At 37.8% G+C, this 20709-nt stretch overlaps 2 protein-coding genes across 3 annotated transcripts in view; both read right to left on the reverse strand.

The window, feature by feature from the left end:
- LOC135698986 (transcription factor Maf-like) overlaps nucleotides 1-20709 on the reverse strand; it is a 197038-nt gene that overhangs the window by 49138 nt on the left and 127191 nt on the right. The gene's annotated exons all lie outside the window — the stretch shown is intronic.
- BBS4 (Bardet-Biedl syndrome 4) lies at nucleotides 328-19703 on the reverse strand. The gene is made up of 10 exons (XM_065218976.1): nucleotides 19572-19703; nucleotides 19251-19396; nucleotides 19070-19182; nucleotides 18302-18574; nucleotides 18080-18233; nucleotides 17875-17997; nucleotides 17355-17439; nucleotides 17098-17184; nucleotides 1930-2129; nucleotides 328-682 (listed from the first exon to the last, which is right to left on the reverse strand). Exons 1-10 carry the CDS (start codon nucleotides 19654-19656, stop codon nucleotides 350-352), a joined length of 1599 nt encoding a protein of 532 aa, XP_065075048.1. The 5' UTR covers nucleotides 19657-19703; the 3' UTR covers nucleotides 328-349.

Consider the following 20709-nt stretch of genomic DNA (forward strand, 5'->3'; position numbering starts at 1 on the left):
ACTGCCGTACTCTAACGGAACTATCCACCTACCCTCTTCTAAAGATCATTCTCTAGCTAATAAATCATCACACTAAAGCTTCATGTTAGCATTTCCAACCAACTCTGAAGAGTTGCTTGTTTCAATAATCTAAAGGGTGGCTGTCTTAGCTCATCGTCTCTTAGGTGCTTTATTTTATAAAACAACGGGAAAATGCGCAACAGGCGATCTATCATAAAATCAAAACAATTCGTTGCCTATTAATGAGCCAAGCATCGCAGATGCATTTTACGGATGAACACACGAGTATCATTCAAAGCAACACAATTGTCACTATTTTTCTGTGCTCCAAATCCGGATGACCGCTTTTCTATCTGCCGTCACCTCTATTCTGCACCGATTCATCGTCTAATGGTTCCTCGCTCCCACCGTTCCCGTCCTCATGCTCTTCTTCCTCGTCATCGTAATCATCATCTTCGTCCTTGTTGTTACCCCCGGTGGCATCTTTTGAGGAATTCATGTCCTCATTACGTATTCCAGAACTGGTGTCCGTTGGAGCAGTGTCCACGTTTGAAGTGGACGCGGTTATGGACGCTGTCGAACGATGATGCTGTGCTTCAACCGCTGGGGACAACGGCGGTAGCCTCTCGGTGGCAACTGACGATGACAACGCAGTATTCAGTCGATCTGCCATCTTCAGGTACTGTTCGTTTCAAAAGTTTATGTGGAGGATGGTAAATCAGAATCAGAGAAAATCCCAGGCAACCAGAAGTCGTATAAAAATGTACAGACAGTATCGTAAATTGCTACAGTTTAATTCAAAATCGCATTTAAGAATGGCATACTTCGCATTATGTTTAAGTTAAATCGTATAGAATGCATATCTCCGACTTATATGCGATGACTCATTTTACCGTCGTACTGTATCACAAATTAAATCAGACTACATCGTAAGACTTTTCAAAATTAATTTGTTATTACATATTAAATCGTAAATGATGTTAAATCAATTCGTTTAAAATTAAATTAAAATATGCACGTATATGGCCTCCACTTTTGTACGTATAAGCCATTTCTTTGCATTCTATACGAATTGTTTGTTTGTTTATATGTTTTTATATCCCGAAAACAACTTTGAATATACGTGCATTCTGGTTGTCTGGGATATATATAGGTATATATATATATATTAGTGTGCCAATGAAAATTGTCATCATGAATTTTCGAAACGGCACATGTGCAAAATGTTCATTGCATCGAAAAAAAAAAAAAACCGGTGCAAAATTTGGGCTCAATCGGACATGCTTTGGAGTGGCGCAAAAGCTTCAATGTTTGTGTTTTTGAAAACCAACAAATAACCCAAGGAAGGGATGAGGGTGGGGGCGTTCCTGGAATTGCGGTTTCCAATTTGTTTATACCAAATTACTTTAAAACGCATGACGCGTCGAGTGCTGGGGCTACCCTGCATGAAACAAAAATTAACCAACCCAGGGAAATATTACAAAATGAATTCTATTGAGTAATAAATTAACCACCCTAGTGGAGCATCATGTATTAGAGGCTAGTGATGGTTTAAAATGATTACAAGTAGTTTGTTCCAATTTATTAATGTTCCATATCTCACCTCCCACTCACGAAAGTCCCAGAATGTATTTTTTTTTTCGTGATAACACCAGATCTCTACGTTTCATGCATTTTTAAGTAATTTGACACAAAAAAGAACTTTGACGATTTTACGCCACCTAAAATCACGTTTGATTGAGCTCGCATTTTGCGCAGGGTCTTTTTTCAATGAATGAACATTTTTCAAATGGTCGGTTTGAAAATTGGAGGGTCACTTTTTTCCCATACATTCATTGGCACCCTAATATTCCATGAGCTTCCTGTGAACATGATGTTTATTTTCTATTGCATTAATTTTACGTGTATTGAAAAAGAGATGATACTCACCTCCCGGTGGACACTGATGTGTTGAGTCATTTCCAGAAAGTTGGCCAAATATGACACTGACTGATCCGGTTTGCCAATCTCGTAGCAGTACAGTGCAAAGTTTAGGTAGATTAATGGATTTTTAATAGCGTCTGGGAGCATGGTGGATTTTTCCAACGATAGATATGCATTTCCTGGGTCGCTGAGATGACGAAGGCATGCTAGTGTGAAGAGTAAGAAAAAAGGGTAATCAGAATCGATATTATTAACTTAGCTTAGATTGAATGTTCATAGCAATGGTTGCAATTTCACAATCAATCAACTGCAGGGGGCTGGGAGTGACCATTCATTCTATATGAATTGTTACAAGTTTCAGTGATTCCATATTTAAAGATCAATAACGGTGTCCTTGTAATCAGGTGGGAGTAAGTAAGGAATATTAAAATGACCTTTGTTGTTTTGGCAACCGTGTTTATCTCTGTGTCCCCACAAAGGTCACTGAGGAGGAGATTTTGTTGAGGATCAGGATTCACCTTGATTAGTTATTTATTTACATTTTTAATTTATTTATATATTTATTTGAATCTTCAAATGGAATGGCTTCGATCCTGTTCACCTGTATAGCATGGTACGCAGCTGAAAAGTAATAACGATTTTACGTGCTACGGGATAGGACACGGAATGCTAAAGAAATTTCTTTTAATTAGCATTTCTTGACCCAGTACGCTGTTCTAAAGAAATCGGTGAAGGAAAGATCGATTACATTAGTATCGTGATCGATATGAAGGTGGCGCATTCTGAATGCAATTTCATTTTCCTTGCGGAATAATGGTCTGACCAATTATTCCGTTAGGTAATTTTAACGTTTGTTGTAAAAATGATGTTTTGGATGCATTTTAACAACATAAAAATTGATAATTGTTGATTTTAAAATTAGACGACACCTACCTATGATCTCAAAATTTAGCAAAAGACACCTCCCTATAGCTGTCAAATTTACTTTTGGGAATATTCCTCAAAAATAACTTTTCCGTTTTCTTTTCAGCTGCGTACCAGGCATGAAAGGGTGCCCAATCAACAACTGCATATTCAAGAAGACTGCGGACGAGGGCACAATAAAGATTTTAGCGCATAGTAATCTTGGAAAGCGTTTCTTTTCAAAAATCCTAATGTGACAAATGCTTTTGGAGTTATCATGGAGACGTGCTTATTGAATCGCACTTCAGAGTCAATGAAAACACCTAAATCTTTGACCGCATGCGATCGGAGCAAGCTGCTTTGTCCAATCACACAATCATACTGCAAAGGCTCGGGTAAACAGTTGAAAGCTATAGGACAACATTTAGTGACATTAACCTCATGCCGTTCAGCGTACATTAGCGCAAAAGGGAATCAATATCCTGCTGGAGAGGACAGCAGTCAAGTCTGGACTTAATTTCACGGAATATCTTCAAGTTATCGGCGAACAAAAATTTGGAACAACATAGTCGAGTGCAGAGGTTGTTCACAAACAGGATGAAAATCAAAGGCCCTAAAAGTGGCTAACTTGACGAACGCCCGAGGGTATCTCGAAACTAGGCGATGAAAAACCATTAATGCTGACGTAGGCTGAGCAGACAGTTAAATAAGGTTGTAGTCATTCAGAGGTCAAGGGCCAGGTCTTCGATACTTTTATGCACCGTACATGCTATACCATCACAGCATCTTTACCAGCAGGTTGAATAAGTTCTGTGTAGTCCACGAACGTGAAACAGGGCAAGCCATAGTAACATCACCGGTAGGGTAACGCATCGGCAAGACCCCATCTCAACATTAATGTATTAGATGCCATAAGGGAAGAGACAAGGGATGGGATTTTTTGTCGATTCATAGATAGCTGTAACTTAATGTATAAGTATAAGTAAAATAAAGGTAAAATTAGTAATAAATTACCTGATTGTTTATGATGCCTGACTTTACCGTGATGTTGTTGGCACTCCTGATGACGCCGCCCTCTATAGGCCTGACGATGAGTCCGATGAAAATCCCAGCATGGCGTTTATTTCCTCATCAAGGAATTCCTCGAATTTGGTTGGGTAAAGGTCATCGCTGCTGCTATCGTCTGATACTGTTCCATCGCCCGCTTCGTACACAGATTCAACCATTGTAGTGGCGTTGTAGGTGGCGTTTTGAAATTGTTTTATGTTATTTGCCAGCTCTTTCCAGAAATTCATGGAATGGCCCGATCTCTTGATTTTCTGTTTCACACTAGTTTTCCAGGTGTAATACAGTGACCAACTTTTTTATCCCTGTGTTTTATGACCGTTGTCTTCTTCAAAACTTCATCATCTAAAGAAAAGAAAATCGCCACTCGATCAAGCCAACTTCAAAGGTAGCACCTGAGTGATGTCGCATTCCAAAAGTGTTGAACCATATGAATAATATAAAAAAAAATCATTTATTTTTGCAGCCATTAGACTCAATTATTTAGAAAAAAAAGTAGAAGGGTCTGTGCCTAGAGGCACGAACGGAAGCTTGACGTAGGACCGCTAGTGAACGGAACAAATATGTTGATCATTTAGTTCTTAACTCTTTCCGTTTTTAAATTGGTGGCTCTGATTTTTTTTTAAATCTTTATTTTAGAGATTTTTTGCCGAAGGCTACACACTAAGAAAAATCCATGTAAATTTAGGTGCTCTGATGCTGACATATACAAGCGTCAATTTTAAGATAAAATTGAGTAATAATAGACGCAAAGTTCAGCTCAATCAAACGTACTTTTCGTCGAGTAACGAAGTTTTCAGCCTCGGAGAACTTAATTTTACATGACATGTTTGTTTACATCTCATCCTTTATGTCAAAGATGGATTCCATCACGTGTAAAATTAGTTATTTTTAAGTGTGTAGTTCATCTCTTATGGCGGTAAGCTCCAACTCGGATTAACTTTTAATACCGTCCCTGTTTGTATGATCTGAAAAATGTTTGCTCAGAGTTATGTGGATAAACTCTGATGTTGACATCAAACCAGCCAGCCATTCTTGATCGGAATTTAATCCGAGGATAATACCGGTTGGAGCTTACCACCATTAGAGTGGCCCTGAAAAGGGCCGGTTGTTTTCAAATGGTGGCCACTCCAATGCAAGACGATGCTGACCGAATGACGACGGCCTAGTAATGCTGTCTATTGCGGGAAGCCTTTCTTCCGGTCGATATGGGTGCTTTCGTCGTCGTCTCAGTGATGTCACATACACAGATTTATCTGTAATGATACAGATTTTTCTCAACATTTTGATACAGATATCTGTTTATACAGATTACAGTTTTTTAATATAAAAATTAGCAGATTTCTCAAATAAGTGGAATATATGTTTAACCCTGGATTATATTTATTAATATCCATAATCCGTAATAATCCTTTCTTCCTTTTGAGTAGGTACGAGCACCTAACCAAATACCAATTTTTATTTTATTATCTTCGTTAATTTTGAACGGACTCCTGAGGCTAAGATGTTCTGATTTCTGATTGCTCGTTAGGAGGACTGTTAGTTTTTCATTCTTATTGTTTAATAAACCATATCACATGGTGACAGGTACTTTGATTTTTTCTCTCAGCCGAAGGCTGAAAATCACTTTAATAAAGTAATAAAAAAATACTATGATTTCTTTTTATTTCTCGAATCGGTAAACAAGCCGTTTTAAAAACCCTCAAACTGATTGATTACAGTTTGTGAGTCGAACAGTCAACTGGATATTTTTACTTTTGACCTACGTAATATCAGAAATAAAGAATATTCTATGCAATTCTACCAAACATTCAAATAAAAGTTATGTGTTGTGACAAAATACAATAAAGTTGATAAAACATATGAACACGATTGCAAATAGAGAAATACAGATGAAACCATCCCAAAGTTTTTCACAAAAAAGTACTGAGCACACTTAGGTATATAGGTTCGAGCAACAGCTAGCAAATTAAATATCCTTTTAATCTGCCGAATAAAGTTGAAATTTGTAATGATTTGAAGAATGTGAGAAAATGAAACATCGAGCATAACATTTTACAACTAATACTTCACAAAATGTTCATGCTTATTTTTCATTTTATTAAATTGTTGAGTAAAAACAAACCACTTACCTGACACAGATTTTCATAATCACGGATATAAAAAAATCTAGTTTTACGAAAATGTGATTGTTTCTTTATTAAATTTTATTTCAGATTTGTCTCTCACTACTGGAACTTGATGTTTTTGTATTTTTAGACTTTTTAAAAAGATACAAATCACTCAAAAAGTCAAGATTCAGGATTTCGAGATCTTTTAAATAGATCAATTCTTTAGAAAGCAAACTTAAGTCGATCTTCAAGATTCAAAACTATGAACAAACTGTTTCTGAACTTCAAATGAATCAAAGTATATTTACGACGATCCGCAATAAGATCATGTTATAAAATTTGTAGAGATTATTTTACAGATTTTTATCAGCCAGAAACAGATTAAAAAGATTTTTACGGTGAAAATGAAAATGGAAATAATGTGGCAACACTGCGTCGTCTTCGTATTGGTGCGATGTGTGCTGTTCCACTCATACGCTGTGCTCGAAAGCAAATGACGAAGCAAACGATTTGGCAAGCGTTTTTATTATCGCTGCTTTTCTCCTCCCTTCCTTTCATTGGTGAAATGGTGAGCGATCAACCGAGCATTGAGCTCGCTCTTGTGAGCATGCGCAATGCGTCGTTTGTTAGATTTGCACTCTATCGTTGCGTCTGTGTTTGGGAGTTTTCGTTATATTTCTGAATTTTGAATTTTTTAATGTGACCCCCAGTAAAGAAATTAAAGACGTTGTCCTACGTCAACTCATTTTTAGCCTTTTGTTTGCATTACTTCTGCGTGAAGTTAACGATTTACATAGTTGAAGATGCTAATTTCAAATAACAGACTAAAGTGGTAATTGTTATACGATAGATAAAGGAGATGAAAGTATAGAAATGATAGTTCCGTTATACCCCGTCCACATTACAGCGTATATCACGTGATATACGCTGTCTTGCAATGAACACTAATACATCTAATGTTCACTGGAAATCCTATCCCAAGCAACTCAGCTTGTCATAAACTGGTTTACATAACTTATATATGACAATCTCAGCTGTGAAAATTTGCTCATTTATAGCAAAAAAAGCGCAAGAGGTGGGATCTATATATAACATATGTCAAGTTATATATTATTGACATGCGCAACTAATGTATGACTATAATGCAACTACTGTTTTGAAGATGTTCTAAATAGATTCAATCCTTCCAACGAATGGCATTTGTTCATTTTTCCATCATCATTATAAAATTTATTGTGCGAATAAAGTGTGTAAACTTAGATTCCCTACTAAAAAACTTTTGTGCGGTTCAAAATTTATGGTAAATTTTTACATTCTACTTCTTAAAAACTCATTGACTCTAAGAATTTTTTTTTTGCAATAAATTGAATTGCACAAAAAAATCTGTATAAAATTTCATTTTTAGTATCACACTTTTATTATCACATTTTTAGCATCACATTTTTAGCATCACATTTTTAGCATCTCATTTTTAGCATCACATTTTTAGTAAAACAAATAGAATTTCAACCTTTTTCTTTGATTATCATACTTGTCTCTTCTACATAACGTGAATGGGATGTTGAAAGCAAAACTGAAAGTTTTTTTTTTCATCCTATATTTTGCTTCATCGGTCAGCCATATTGCAGTGCAATTTGTAGAAAACATCTAGAAATGAAATAATTGTTATCAAAACATGTTTATAACACGAAAAACAAGAACATTACTTGTATCAATATATTGAACTTTTAATTCGGTATTGCAACTCTCAATTACTTGTTTATAACACATTTATAACTGACTGTATTTGATGAAAACTTCCTAGTCTTATATACAACATGTTTTCTAAAGATCATTCTCTAGCTAATAAATCATCACACTAAAGCTTCATGTTAGCATTTCCAACCAACTCTGAAAATCGTTAACTTCGCGTATGAAGTAACATAAAAAAAACACTTTGAATGTAACAACTCAAGGCGGGAGTAGCCGTCAACAATGCTGATGATGGTACAGCACGCAACAACCACCCTACTGCTTTCTCTCTGAGATGATCACGTTGGTCATAACGAGAGGAGCAACACAATAGTTGGGTAAAGAAGAACTGCATTATAACACACCATCGACTGGAAATGCTCTCGCAACGTGGGGCTTTAGGTAGTGATGAAAACGCTTGAGCTTGAGCTTGAGCTTGATTGACCGCCCACGGTTGCTACTCTGTTATTGCCAGATCAGCTGTAATTACACAGAGAACCAATAGACGATGCTTGGGACTAGCAATCATCCTCAATGTGTAAAAACTGGTGATCTTAAATTAGGCAATACCAGCGCCGGCCGCGCCCGAACACAGGTCAAGAAAGGAATGGGAAAGATTGTGTTGACATGACACTCGCTTTGATGGAAGCCGAGAACACCTCTGCACTTCCACGAGGAATCACTGGGATGTTGGATAAGAGGGTTGGGTTTGCAGCAGGGTTCGTTTTGGTAAACGATAAGCTGAATTGATGTCCTAACGATCATATAACGCGAAGGAGCTTGGGACTAAACCCACGGTCTTCTGCTCAGTAAGCAAAAACGTTTGCCACTAGGCAGACGAGCACCTTTTTAATCACCGAGTTGTTGTTATTACCATGTAGTCATATTAACAAATAAAACGATTGACGAATCTTGAATGTGGATGGGCCTGAGATTAGACTCATGATGTTCTGCTCAGTAAGCAAAAACGGTTGCTCTAAGGCCACCGAGCCCCTCATATCACATAATACTGTTGCTCAAATTTTTGTATCCATTCAAACCCGGAACCAACGACAACAACGAGTTTCGCAAAATACACGATACACAAGCGATTTTACCATAAATCTCTTTGATATGTAAGGACCTGGGACCGCGTTTTTCTGCTCAGTAAGCAGGACACTGTAACCGACGATCTTTCAAATCCGAAAACTAAAAACTACGAAAAAGTACTTAGGCCTTCATTAAGTTCCACTTTCACACGACGTTCAATGTTTCAATTTGCTCTTTACGTATTGTTCAGGCTATAAATAGGCTCTTTTCAAAAGTTACGCGAGAAATACGCACAATCGTCGCCTACCTCGCAAAACTGGTTCTAAACGACAACAAAGGCATAAGCAACGATGGATTGTTGAACTTTGCTGGCTGGTGTAGTGCTGCTGAAAAAAGATAAGTCTATTATTTTGGTTAGTGATCGTTTGGATTTGGGTCACCCTACGTTGTGTTTAGGTTAGTATAAATAAATAATACTATTTAGTCATATAAATCACCACAGCTCATTATCTTCAGCGTTATCGGTTTTCGTTTCTGGATCTTTAGTTGCCTCTGTGATATACTTACTTGCGGCATACTATTTTGGGAGTGTATATGAGCGTGTACCATGTACGGTAGCTCATCTCTCATCGTGATGGTGGGACATAGTAGACAAATTAGAGAGAAAACAAGGAGGTATTAGTATTAGTTATATGTAAACAAACAAAACAAAAGAAGAGAAGAGGAAAGAAGAGCAGACAAATAAAAAAGGGATGAAGTAGATAACCAATAAAAGAAACGTAGGCAGATTATTAGAAAAGGCATTATCCGAGACTCGGCATCAAATGTCACTCCCGCTGAGATCTCAGCAAAACCCCCTCCCCGCCGAGACCCACACAGCCGAGCTCGGTAGAAAAAACTAAGTGTGTAGATAGATTAGTAGGAAAATAAATAAAACTACTTTATGACTCAAAGTGCAATGAATGAGCGTTAGTTTCGGGATCATTTCAGTGTTAGAGTTATGTTAGTTTTGATCCGTAATCAGCCCTGCTGACCCCTCCAACATTAGTTGCAGGCAGTGGTAGTTAGATAATGCGGCACTGTAACTACTACTATTTTAGAAGTTGAGGTTACTAGTGTATTAAATAATCTAGGTCCTATTTAGGATTATATCTGAAAAATCCAAATCTGGCCAACGCCCACCCTAAACCTAAACCTGTTCTAATCCACCTGAAATGACTAACGTATGGAAGACTTTGACTACCCAGCCATGCAATAGTCTCATTCCGTGCCTTATGGCAACTTGATGATTCTATTGCGCTCATCTTCTTGCACCACCCAGGGGAGACTTGGTCCTGTACCCAATGCTTAACTTATCTCCATTCCACTCAGCTACTCGCAATTTCTTGTGATGTAGTGGGCGGAATATTATTATATGAGACAATTCAATGCAGAAGTCTTTCCAAATTTGGCAGATCGACAGGTAATCGTTGAGTAACCACGATAGTTGCTATTCAACAACTCGACAACGTCCCATCGTCAACGCCTGCTATGAGAATTTCCCATTGCAGACGCCAACGAAATGACGTCATCGAGCTATCGATCAACTACCCTGGTTATCGCCTGGTACCTTATAGCACGATGCTAGGAGGCGAACCGGAAGAATCGATGAGCTACCTCCCCCTGCTTTAGGTAGTGATGAAAACGTCGCTAGAACTATTCCACAGCCGCAGTCAGTTTATGAGCAACAAGAGGGACGCACATTTTTGCCTGTGGACTTGGAGACTTACTTCAAGTCCCCGCGTACATCGTACGGGTTAGGCAAAAATGTGCGTCTATCTTGAAAAACTGTCGCATTAATGGCCCTTCGCTCATTTTCAACTTCTATTCAATTTTCATACTGCCGTACTCTAACGGAACTATCCACCTACCCTCTTCTAAAGATCATTCTCTAGCTAATAAATCATCACACTAAAGCTAACATGCATTTCCAACCAACTATTTCATATGTTATTTTTGGAAGCATGAGTAGAACTGAAATATAGCTTATTAATAAGATGTTATAAATATGATACAGTCAAGATGTATTCATGTTTGCTCATGGTTCTAAAAACTATATTGTATATCAGGCTAGCAAGTTTTCACCAAATACAATCAGTTATAAATGTGTTATAAACAGGTAATTGAGTCATGCGATACCGAATTATAACTTCAAGATAACAAGTGCCTGTCAGAAAGGTTGAATACTCCACAAACAACAATACACCGGGTTTAAAACAAGATGTTTTCTAAGCAATCAATATATAACTTATTTACAACTGGGATTTGTTACATTTTTCATGAACGATGTTGCAAGTGTTACTTGGGATGTATCAGTGCTCATTGCAAGACAGCCTATATTACGTGATACGGGCTGTAATGTGAACGGGGTATTAGAGTACGGCAGTGTGAAAATTGTACTTAGAGAGTAGACAGCGAGCAAGAACAACTTTTTTTAGGAAGGTACAAATCAGTTTGATCATCTCTCTTTACCAAACTCCCCCGTTGGAGAGGGATGGTGAGGGGTATCTCTCCGCCACCAATACACTACCGGCACCGCTGGTTTGTAGTTAAATCCCAACAAACTTTTGGTTCGCTGCATCACAACTGGCATCACTAGTGTGCATCTTTCAAAATGTAAAGATACAGACAAACCCTGGGACCTGGTTGCAGTTAAGGAATCCTCAAGGCTATGCCAATGCCCAGGGACTTGCTATCCTCAGTCCGTATTTTGAAGAAAAGTTTTCTAGCTTTACACAACCTGTTTCGGAGGTTCTGAAGTTCAGGAGTCCATTAACCACCACTCATCAATTTGCAGTCTTCGACAAAGTTGTTCTGCATATTTCCGAGATTTGGTGAAATTTGAGCAATATTTGAATTTTTGGAAAGCACAACATTGTCCCAATACAATTTTTAAAATTCTCCCGCAAATACAAATCATAACCAAATTTGTTTAAATTTGACACCGTTGTTGGGGACCTCAAAACACATCGCAAGAGCAACAGGGGGTTGTGATCCACCATACACACTTGACCAACCCTAACGTACATAAAATGCATAAAACGACTTCTGTATATAATTTATGTGATGATAAACCAGGTCATTGTTTGACACACCTAATCATTTTAGACATTAGCACGATGGATTTTTTTCTCCAAGCTGTTGATTCGAGTAAACATCAAAGTCAAACTCATCCAACATTAAAAGAATTCAAAGCCGACAGCTTATCCAAGAGAGACAGAAAAATACTTTCCTGCAGTAATGTGACAGTCATCCGTCGACGAAGAAAGTTTTCCAGAAGCATCGATAAACGAATGAGCAGCAGTATCAGCAAAAAATAAACAAAGATCGCATTTAATATGGACTGGGAAAATCCTTTAAGCAAAAAAAAAACCAGTTGGAAAAATGTAAGATGCTCCGAATACAGCAAGAGCATGGTGTTAAATTACTCCTAGTGGCTTTCGATACAGTCAGTTTAGGTGTTCCATGATTGTGGGGGTACTGTAGCTTTTTTGTTAAACAATATATATCGTGGTGTTCAAGTAACAATGTCACATGGCAAAAATTGCAATTACCGTGGACCTCCGTTAATTTGAACGGTACTTCGTGCATATTTACGGGGTTCATTTTTAATTTGTCTGTCATGTGAGGTCATGTCTGTCGATGGTATTACTCGTTCATATTAAATTCGTTCAGATTACCGGTACTCTAATTTGTTCCCAAAACTATATTTTCATACTCTGGCCTCAAAAACAGCAAAATGAAAAAGGAGCAACTTTACACAGCTTGACAGTTTTCCTTCTGATTATTGTTTTTGCAGACTGCAAAACAATTTGCTGTGCACTTCGCATTTGAGGAATGCGATGGGATAAGCAGATGGAAACCAACTCTTAGACCTGAAATTTGGGATGGAATGTCACCTTTTGTCTGCCGTTGAAAGCAATGTAGGTTGCTAGGACTGCGTGGTATTCGCGATCTCTAACTTGATTTTTACGCCTTTAAGGTCGAATGAGGTATTGTATTCCATCTTCTAGTTGGCTTTAACGATTCAACGGGAACTTTAAAGTGGAATTGATTGTTTATCAAGATGCCACGTTCCTGTAATGTTTTGGAAAAGCTACTTTGTGATTTAATTATTTTTGCCTTAATTTATTTAACTCTGTTCGACCAATTTCCACATTATTTACACGGCGAATGAGAACGACTCAAATTTGAGTTTAGTTCACTCATAATCGCCAAAAGTGCAGGAACTCAGCGATGAGTAAAATTTGTCTCAGAAAGAAGTTCAGAAATGTCACGACATTTTTGCCACCTGCCAGTTTGTTTTTGTGTGTCTAACCTATGGTTGTTGCGAATAGTGCCGGAATCTGGCCGGCACGATGACGAAAAGGCGGATTGAACGACGATGAAAATAACTACGACGGACTAAAGCGAACCGCCAAAAATTTATTTCGGACCAAAGCGAAACACGTCCTTACTGTGTGGATAGTTGTAGATCGCTGATTTATTGCTTGCGTAGATTGTATTGAGTGTGTTGTAATATAATACCTATCAAGCTACCAACGGTAGGTATTATATTTTATTTTATTGTGTTCTAGATGGAATATTTTTAGTGAGTTTCCAATGCGTGATACGTGTTTATTTTTTTGTATCATGTTCTTGGCAACAACAATGTTCATTGCGAAAAGTATCAAATGTCAAGGACAACATGTTAAAGACCAGTACTCGTGCCACCACTAACTATGCAAGATATTGATTTCAAAAACTCCTCTGATATTGCGAGACTATTCAAAACACGTAAAATTGTTGCTGAAAGTTGACTCGTCACATGATTAATTTCGTTGCACACCTTTTTCTTAGAAAGAGAAAGTTTCGTTTGCTATCTCTCTTTAAGCTGGGCTTAGACAGGGCAAGTCAATCAACTCAGTTGAATTCAATTGGCTTGACCCTGGTTGAACCTGGTTAATTTTTATCCTATTCAAGTCATTTGACCAATTTACTTGAACGGCAAGGTTTACACGTTCAATTCACGTTCAAGTTGAATTCAAGTGAGCTGATCAATTGATTAGCCCTGTCTAAGCCCAGCAATTGGGAACGCACATATTTAATATTTTTCCAGTAACACAATTATTTTTTTCTATCTGAATATCACATAACATAATAAATTCTATGGGAGTAATCATATAAATTCCATTTGCTTCGTATGACTTTTGTGATGCTATTTCCAATTATGTGGTCACATGAAAACTATGTGAAATGCACATGGATATTTACCACTGCACACTGGGCTAGAAATGCAATCTAGCGGAGCAAAATTAATGACTCCGAAACGAAGAATTTCCGCGACTTTGTGTCTTCGGCAAAGTTTCTCATCATAATAAGAACCATCTATAGACATAAACAAATAGTTCAAAACTCTTCCGCAAAGATGGCGTTACAATCTAACTTCTTTCTCTGACGATTTGGAGACTTGATGTCTTCGGCAAAGTTGTTTGTCTTGACAAAATAAACAACTCTTTTGAAGACGTAAAATTTCCACAGCCTACTGATTCCGAGTTATATGGAGTTAAAAAAAATGTGAAAATATGCTTTTTTCTTTCTGTTTCGGTTTTTTTGCTGACAACCACATAATGTTTTATTTTTCTCTTACGCAAATGCATTAAATAAATAACCTTTGTGAAGAAAAATACTGGTTTAAGCTTCAAATTTTAAAGTTATTGTTGAAAAACCGAAAAAATAACAATTTTTTAACTTTAATATCTCCCAGAGCGCAAAAAATCGCAACCTGAGATTTTCAGCAAAAATTAAGCAATACTTGATAAACAAAATATTAAAATTTGAGAGATGTATATTTTGGTATTTTTGAGATTTCATTATTTTAGTGGAGCATGTATTTTTTTCTATAACTTTTTTTAATGCATTAAAATGGCGTTTTGAAGAATTGACGTCATAAACAAAGTTGTTTATCTTGATAAAATAAACAACTCTTCTGAAGAAGTCAAAACTCCACAGCCTACTGTTTTCGAGTTTATTTTGTCAAGGCAAACAACTTTGCCGAAGACATCAAGTCTCCAAATCGTCAGAGAAAGAAGTTAGATTGTAACGCCATCTTTGCGGAAGAGTTTTGAACTATTTGTTTATGTCAACAGATGGTTTTTATTATGATGAGAAACTTTGCCGAAGACACCAAGTCGCAGAAATTCTTCGTTTCGGAGTTATTAATTTTTCTCCGCTAGATTGCATTTCTGGCCCAGTGTGCACTGGTTAGGGATGGTCCATTAATTATGTCACGCAAATTTGGCCCATTTTCCACCCCCTTTGTCACATTTTTTATGGACCTTAATTTTTTTTTTGTATGACTCGTCACAGTTTTCAAAAACTCCCTCCCCCCCTAAATGTGTGAAATAATTAATGGACGACCCCTTATGTGATTTATATTCTGCTGCCATCAGTGATGGAAGTTTCGTGTCGCATTCGGGTGTAAAGCTGGGCTTAGACAGGGAAAGTTAATTGATTAAGTCAGTTTAATTCAACTGACTTGATCAACTCACTTGAATTGAAAAAAGTTGAACCAGGCTCAACTTTTCAAGCCAATTGAATTCAACTGAGTTGATCATTTGACTTGCCTAATCTAAACCCAGCTTAAAGCAAAAATCTTGAATCTCAAATTCACCACAGTTTGGTGAGAATTGTAGCAGGTGAGTTTTTATAGCGTGATATTCGGTGCAACGATATCACAGCTTGTAATAGGGTAAATGTCGGCTTCAGCACTCATTCACTGTAACACCTCGCTGAATGTATTCAAACGATTCCTTAATCTTTCAGCTTCCAGCTTGTTATGCCACATTTTTCTTGAAATCCACATACGCACTACAAGCGGCAGATTTTAAATGGCCGGTAATAGAACAGGTGGGTAACACACAGTTCGAATGGAAAGGTTGCCTAAGAAAAGAGGCTGCCGACAAGAGTCACACTCATCTGAGAGGTTTTGAGCATTATACAAACGTTTTCAAACAGTTTTAGACAATTCTGTATATTGGAATGGATAGAGAAGCAAGCAGCAAATAAACATAAACAAACAAACAAGTCATATGTGTACGTGACGCTGAGAAAATACTAATACACGTGATGCGAGAGAGAACAGGGAATCTTTAAAAACCGTTACTGACTTTGACAGCTTTATTCAAGATGCTTCAAACTAGAAGATGTACAAACAATTAGTCAATTGTGTAGGCCCTACCTTAACCTCAACTTAGAATTCAGTGGGCCCAATCATATACATATCGATTCCTCTGCTCACTTTAACATAGTTCTTTAGTCTAGTAATAAATTTACCTATGTATTTGGCGTATAACTCCGGGAGATTGATTAAACAATGATAGAGCTGGAATTAGGGCGTAACAGCTTTTGTAAACAATGACTTCTCTCGATGATTTCTCGAAACTCAACCAACCAACATAACCAACGGGAAGGGGAAGTCTTCCCCTACCCGATGGTCACGATGATTTGAGTGGGCGAGCCTTGGCTTTCTAGAAATCATCGAGAGAAGTCATTGTTTACAAAAGCTGTTACGCCCTAATTCCAGCTCTATCTAGAATTGATCCGTCAGGTTAGGTTTGTACAATCTATACTTTCTATGATAAAAACTTCATCACATAGTAATAGTTTCTACCTACTGCCAACTAGTCGGCATTTGTGGCATCAACACGCTACTAGCCATAGAGGGGCAAGGGGGTTTACTGCCTCCCCTAAACTCAGCAACACAAAGGCTTTCGGGGAAATGGCGTTCGGTGAAATGGCATTCGGCCAAATTTTCCATAGTAATTTGTTTTCGCCCCTCCCTAGCTCGAAACCTGGCTACGCCCTTGGAAGTGTGGCTGCTGCTTAGATTGATGAGAATACGTAAATTCCCCTATCTCCGCAGCTCTTTGCTTGTTGATTTTGTCTACAGAAGCCAAGCATCATGATGGTCGTTGGTGAGGTTTGATTTATTGATATTTCCCGAACGCTGCTTAAAATTTACTTAGCTACAAGTTTGCAACACATGTCTTTATTAAAAAATAATAACGTGTGTTTTGAATATCAATTAATTAGAGGACCTCTTCTACGTTTACAACCACTAAAAGAAGATATTTTTTTTTGAGTACAGAAACATCATCGAAGATACCAAACGTCTAAATATTTAAACAAGACTTATAGGACTACTTTCCTGCTGAATTCTCATCCTTAACCACTGTGCAATGGTAACACTTTAGTAGCGCACCTTATAACAAAAGCATCTGAACGAAAATAAAAACAACATTCTCTTTATACTTACTGCCAAGTAGCATGTAGCAGTCTGCATTATCCGGCCTAAGGCTAATAGCTGCTGCCAACGTTTGAAAAGCGCTGACATACTGTTGAGCTGTTGAAGAGAGTAAATAACGATTAGAACGACGAGCCAAATTTTTCCAGACAATTGCCCTTCGCAGAAGAGTCCTTCCTTCCTTCGTGGCTTAAATGTTTTCGATTTGAGTCGCGATACTAATACCGGGAAGGACCCTTCACGCATCGCATTTGTTGTCGGTTGCTTACCTGTTACCAGGATCAGCCCCAGATTGTACAGTGCATTAAAATTCAATGGTGCGACCCAAATCGCCTTCTTCAGACACGATATCGCCTGCCATTGTTATTGCCATGATTAGTTTCATTGAGCGTAATTTTTCGCGTTTCCGATTCATGAAAGGAATGGAAATAGTTTTGAATGATGAGTTTCTACGGCCTAAGAAAAGAATTCAAAAGATTGTGGAGCAAGTTTCCGGTGCGAGCAAAAGTGTTCAGCATGCTTCACGACGATAAGATAAATACAAGAGATTGTACGCAAACTTTTTCGGTTCTCTGAAAAATCCTTATCATCGCATTGTGACAGTCAACCGTCAGCAGCAGCACAATTGTTATAATTAAATGAAAATGTATCCCTAAGGAACTCGAAATGAAGCATCTTGTATCTTTGCTTTTACAGCATACAGCCTGAAAACGCAACTTGAAATTCTGAGAAAATTTGCTCGTCTCTCACATAAATAGCTCTGGCTGTAAGCGATGTAAAATGTCTTACCGCTATGTACTTTTGTTTCTTAAAAAAACATAGCCCGATATTGCTCCAAACTTCAGATCCCTCATCCGGTAGGTTCGAAATCCTCTTGTACTTGTTCAGCGCCCCGTCGATGTCGTTTTTGGACTGAATTTTTCAAGCGAATGAAATTATGAAGCAATGAAACAGATTGTTAAATTATTAAAGAGGAATTGATTTCTCGATTTACCTGAAGAATGGATCCAAGCGCCAGCAGAGCAGTTGCGCATTTATCGTCAATGGCAATTGCATCCAGGAGCTTCTCGAATGCTCGTTGATATTCGTTGATTTTCAAATATAGGATGCCAATTTGAGTCATCATTGCCACATCGTCTTGGGATATTCTGAAACGTGACAACATTTCCATACAGTCTTAAACTTGCTTTACTTTACTTCCACCGACCAAACTTACAGCAGGCAACTTTCAATCATCTCAATCGCCTTGAGATGATCTCCTTCCTCGATGTAAATTTCTGCCAAAATCTTATAGCTATCGATGTGCTTACCGCACATGATGGATTGCTTAAGATACTCTTTCGCCTCGGGCAGCCCTGCCTTGGGATGACCAAAATTTCGGTAGAAAAGTTCCCCAATGTAATGATACACTTCATGATCCGGTCGTTCCAGCAAAGTTTCTGCTTTGAGAAATACTTCCAGTGCTTGTTTGAGGCGACCCATGGTGAAACTGTGGAAAGATTTTTTTTTAATTTTGCTCGCCTCTCGATATCTGTAGTGTGTGCAGTAGACTCAACAAAATGAAGAAATAGGTGTAAAAACGTCCTTCTTTTAAATATTGGTCCGTATATTAAAAGAGTTTACTTTACTTCCCCCGACAGAAAAGCACAGGAGATTTTACGCATATGGCTCATTATGTAGCGACTGCATTTTTGCAACGTACCTAGAGTGGAACATGCAAAGTAAATAACTGTGGAAAAGTTGGTAACATCACGCAATAAGGCTAAATAGTTTCTTGAACCTACCCATGAGACAAGATTTAACAATAGAATCAAGTGCGTTTCTTAATCTATATTTAGCTCCTAGAGATCCATTAAAGAATGTTTAAAATCAAAGCACACATACACACATACACACCAACAAACAATAAAAATAATCCCATTGTTCCTTCCAATGCATGCCACTGACAATAATTGTAACTGTATCCTTCCGTTGTGCTACTCACAGCGTTTTCGCAAGCTCCTTGTAGTTTTCCGAGTTCTTTCTATTCACCAGTATGGCCTGCTGGAAACAGTTGATTGCATCCGTTGGGTTATCTTCGTCCCGCAATATTAGTCCCTGCGAGCGAAATTAGAACGAGAGGGGGGTAGTGAAAACCTTCATCATAACACCCCCGTTGGCCTCACCTTGGTGTAATACAGGAACTCTTTGTCATAGTTTATCGTCAGTTGCCTGCCAATCAGCTTCTTGCATAAAGAAAAATCCTTTCTGGTGTAAAGCTCATGGATGAGCCAGTTCATGTTTCGATTTGTCATCACCTTGGATGCCATCGCTGCCAGGAACGGATGGTAAAAGGATAATCAGAGCGTGTAATTAGTAAGATACAACTGTGGCCAATTGAGCTGCGAAAGGTTCGTAGTAGGTAACTTGGAATGCAATGCAGTATGCGATTTCAGCGGAAGAATAATTCAACTAAACGAATATGGCGGGCATGTAAGAGTACTCACCTGATTCAGCGTGCTTGGAAGTGGCTGAACCACCACCACTTCCACTAACCGTTCGTCCATTGCAGTACACATACAAATCGGACATTTGGTAGATTTTTGGTTTGTCACCGTTCTACTCCCTTGTTGACCAGTGCAAGAGGGTTCTTTACCGTAATGTGGTTGTCGTCTTTCGTTTTCAAGTAAAATAGCTGTTATGTTTGGCTCGCAATGTTTCCATGACTGCAAAGCTGGTAGGGTGGGAATGCAATTAATACTCCAGGCAACAGGTGTTGACATGGAATTATTTTCATTTCGACATTTTTTGCTTATTAGCTGTTCATTGAAATAAAAATAATTGGAAGATCATTTTTAAATGCATCACACCAATCAGGCAATAATGAATGTAAAAAATAACAATTTACTTTGGATGCAAATACAACAACAACAACAACATAACATTTAAACTTGGCCAAGCCAAGCTTTTTTTGTAAATTGGTATTCCAAGTTCATGAAAAATGGACAAGTTTATCTAGAATTAAATGTGCAGAAAACGTAGAATTATGTTTGTCTTATAAATTCTCCCACATTTCCATCGTGTCATTGCAACCAGGACGAACATCATTTTTCCAACGGTAGTCTTTCCGGTTGAACCCGCAATTCTTTTAACGAAAATTACTGTGTTTCAGTTGGCCAAAAGAATATATTAAACAAATTTTTAGTTTTGTTTTAGTTTTGAACGAAAAAACTGCTGTTGAGATAGAGTAGATGTACCACTGGCATATGGGATTTACAAAGGGCATAATTGGAATACACCATAATAGGAACGTATAGCCATAACTATCTAAACGTGTTTTGCTATATTCGGCTGGAGGGAAATATGCGTGGATTGATGTGGGTAACCAACCAAAAGTTCTGATAAAGGGCTTTTTGAGGCTTAAGCAGCTTGGTTGAAGGTTGCCTATTGAATTCTAAGCATTCTCATTTTTAAGTTATTATTAGAACATGAAAGTTCCGGGTTTTCGCTAGCGCTGATTTCATCTGTTTTCCTTTTCCGCATATTTTTTAATTGTACCAAGTCAAAAAAAAATATGTATATATATATATAGTTTTCGCGTGTGGATAAGTGTAAATTAAGATCTATCACGTCTTAAGAAGCTTT

Source organism: Ochlerotatus camptorhynchus, unplaced genomic scaffold, assembly GCF_037179485.1.
Source record: "Ochlerotatus camptorhynchus isolate MF236.1 unplaced genomic scaffold, CSIRO-AGI_Acam_v1.1 ptg000008l, whole genome shotgun sequence".
In the NCBI taxonomy this organism is placed as follows: Eukaryota; Metazoa; Arthropoda; class Insecta; order Diptera; family Culicidae; genus Ochlerotatus; species Ochlerotatus camptorhynchus.

Coding starts and splice junctions, on each gene's coding strand:
- BBS4 (XM_065218976.1), bottom strand. CDS start 19,656: ATGTCCGATTTGTATGTGTACTGCAATGGACGAACGGTTAGTGGAAGT. Junction 18,575..19,069: donor AAGGAGCTTGCGAAAACGCT/GTGAGTAGCACA, acceptor ATCTTTCCACAG/TTTCACCATGGGTCGCCTCA. Junction 17,998..18,079: donor CGCTTGGATCCATTCTTCAG/GTAAATCGAGAA, acceptor TGAAAAATTCAG/TCCAAAAACGACATCGACGG.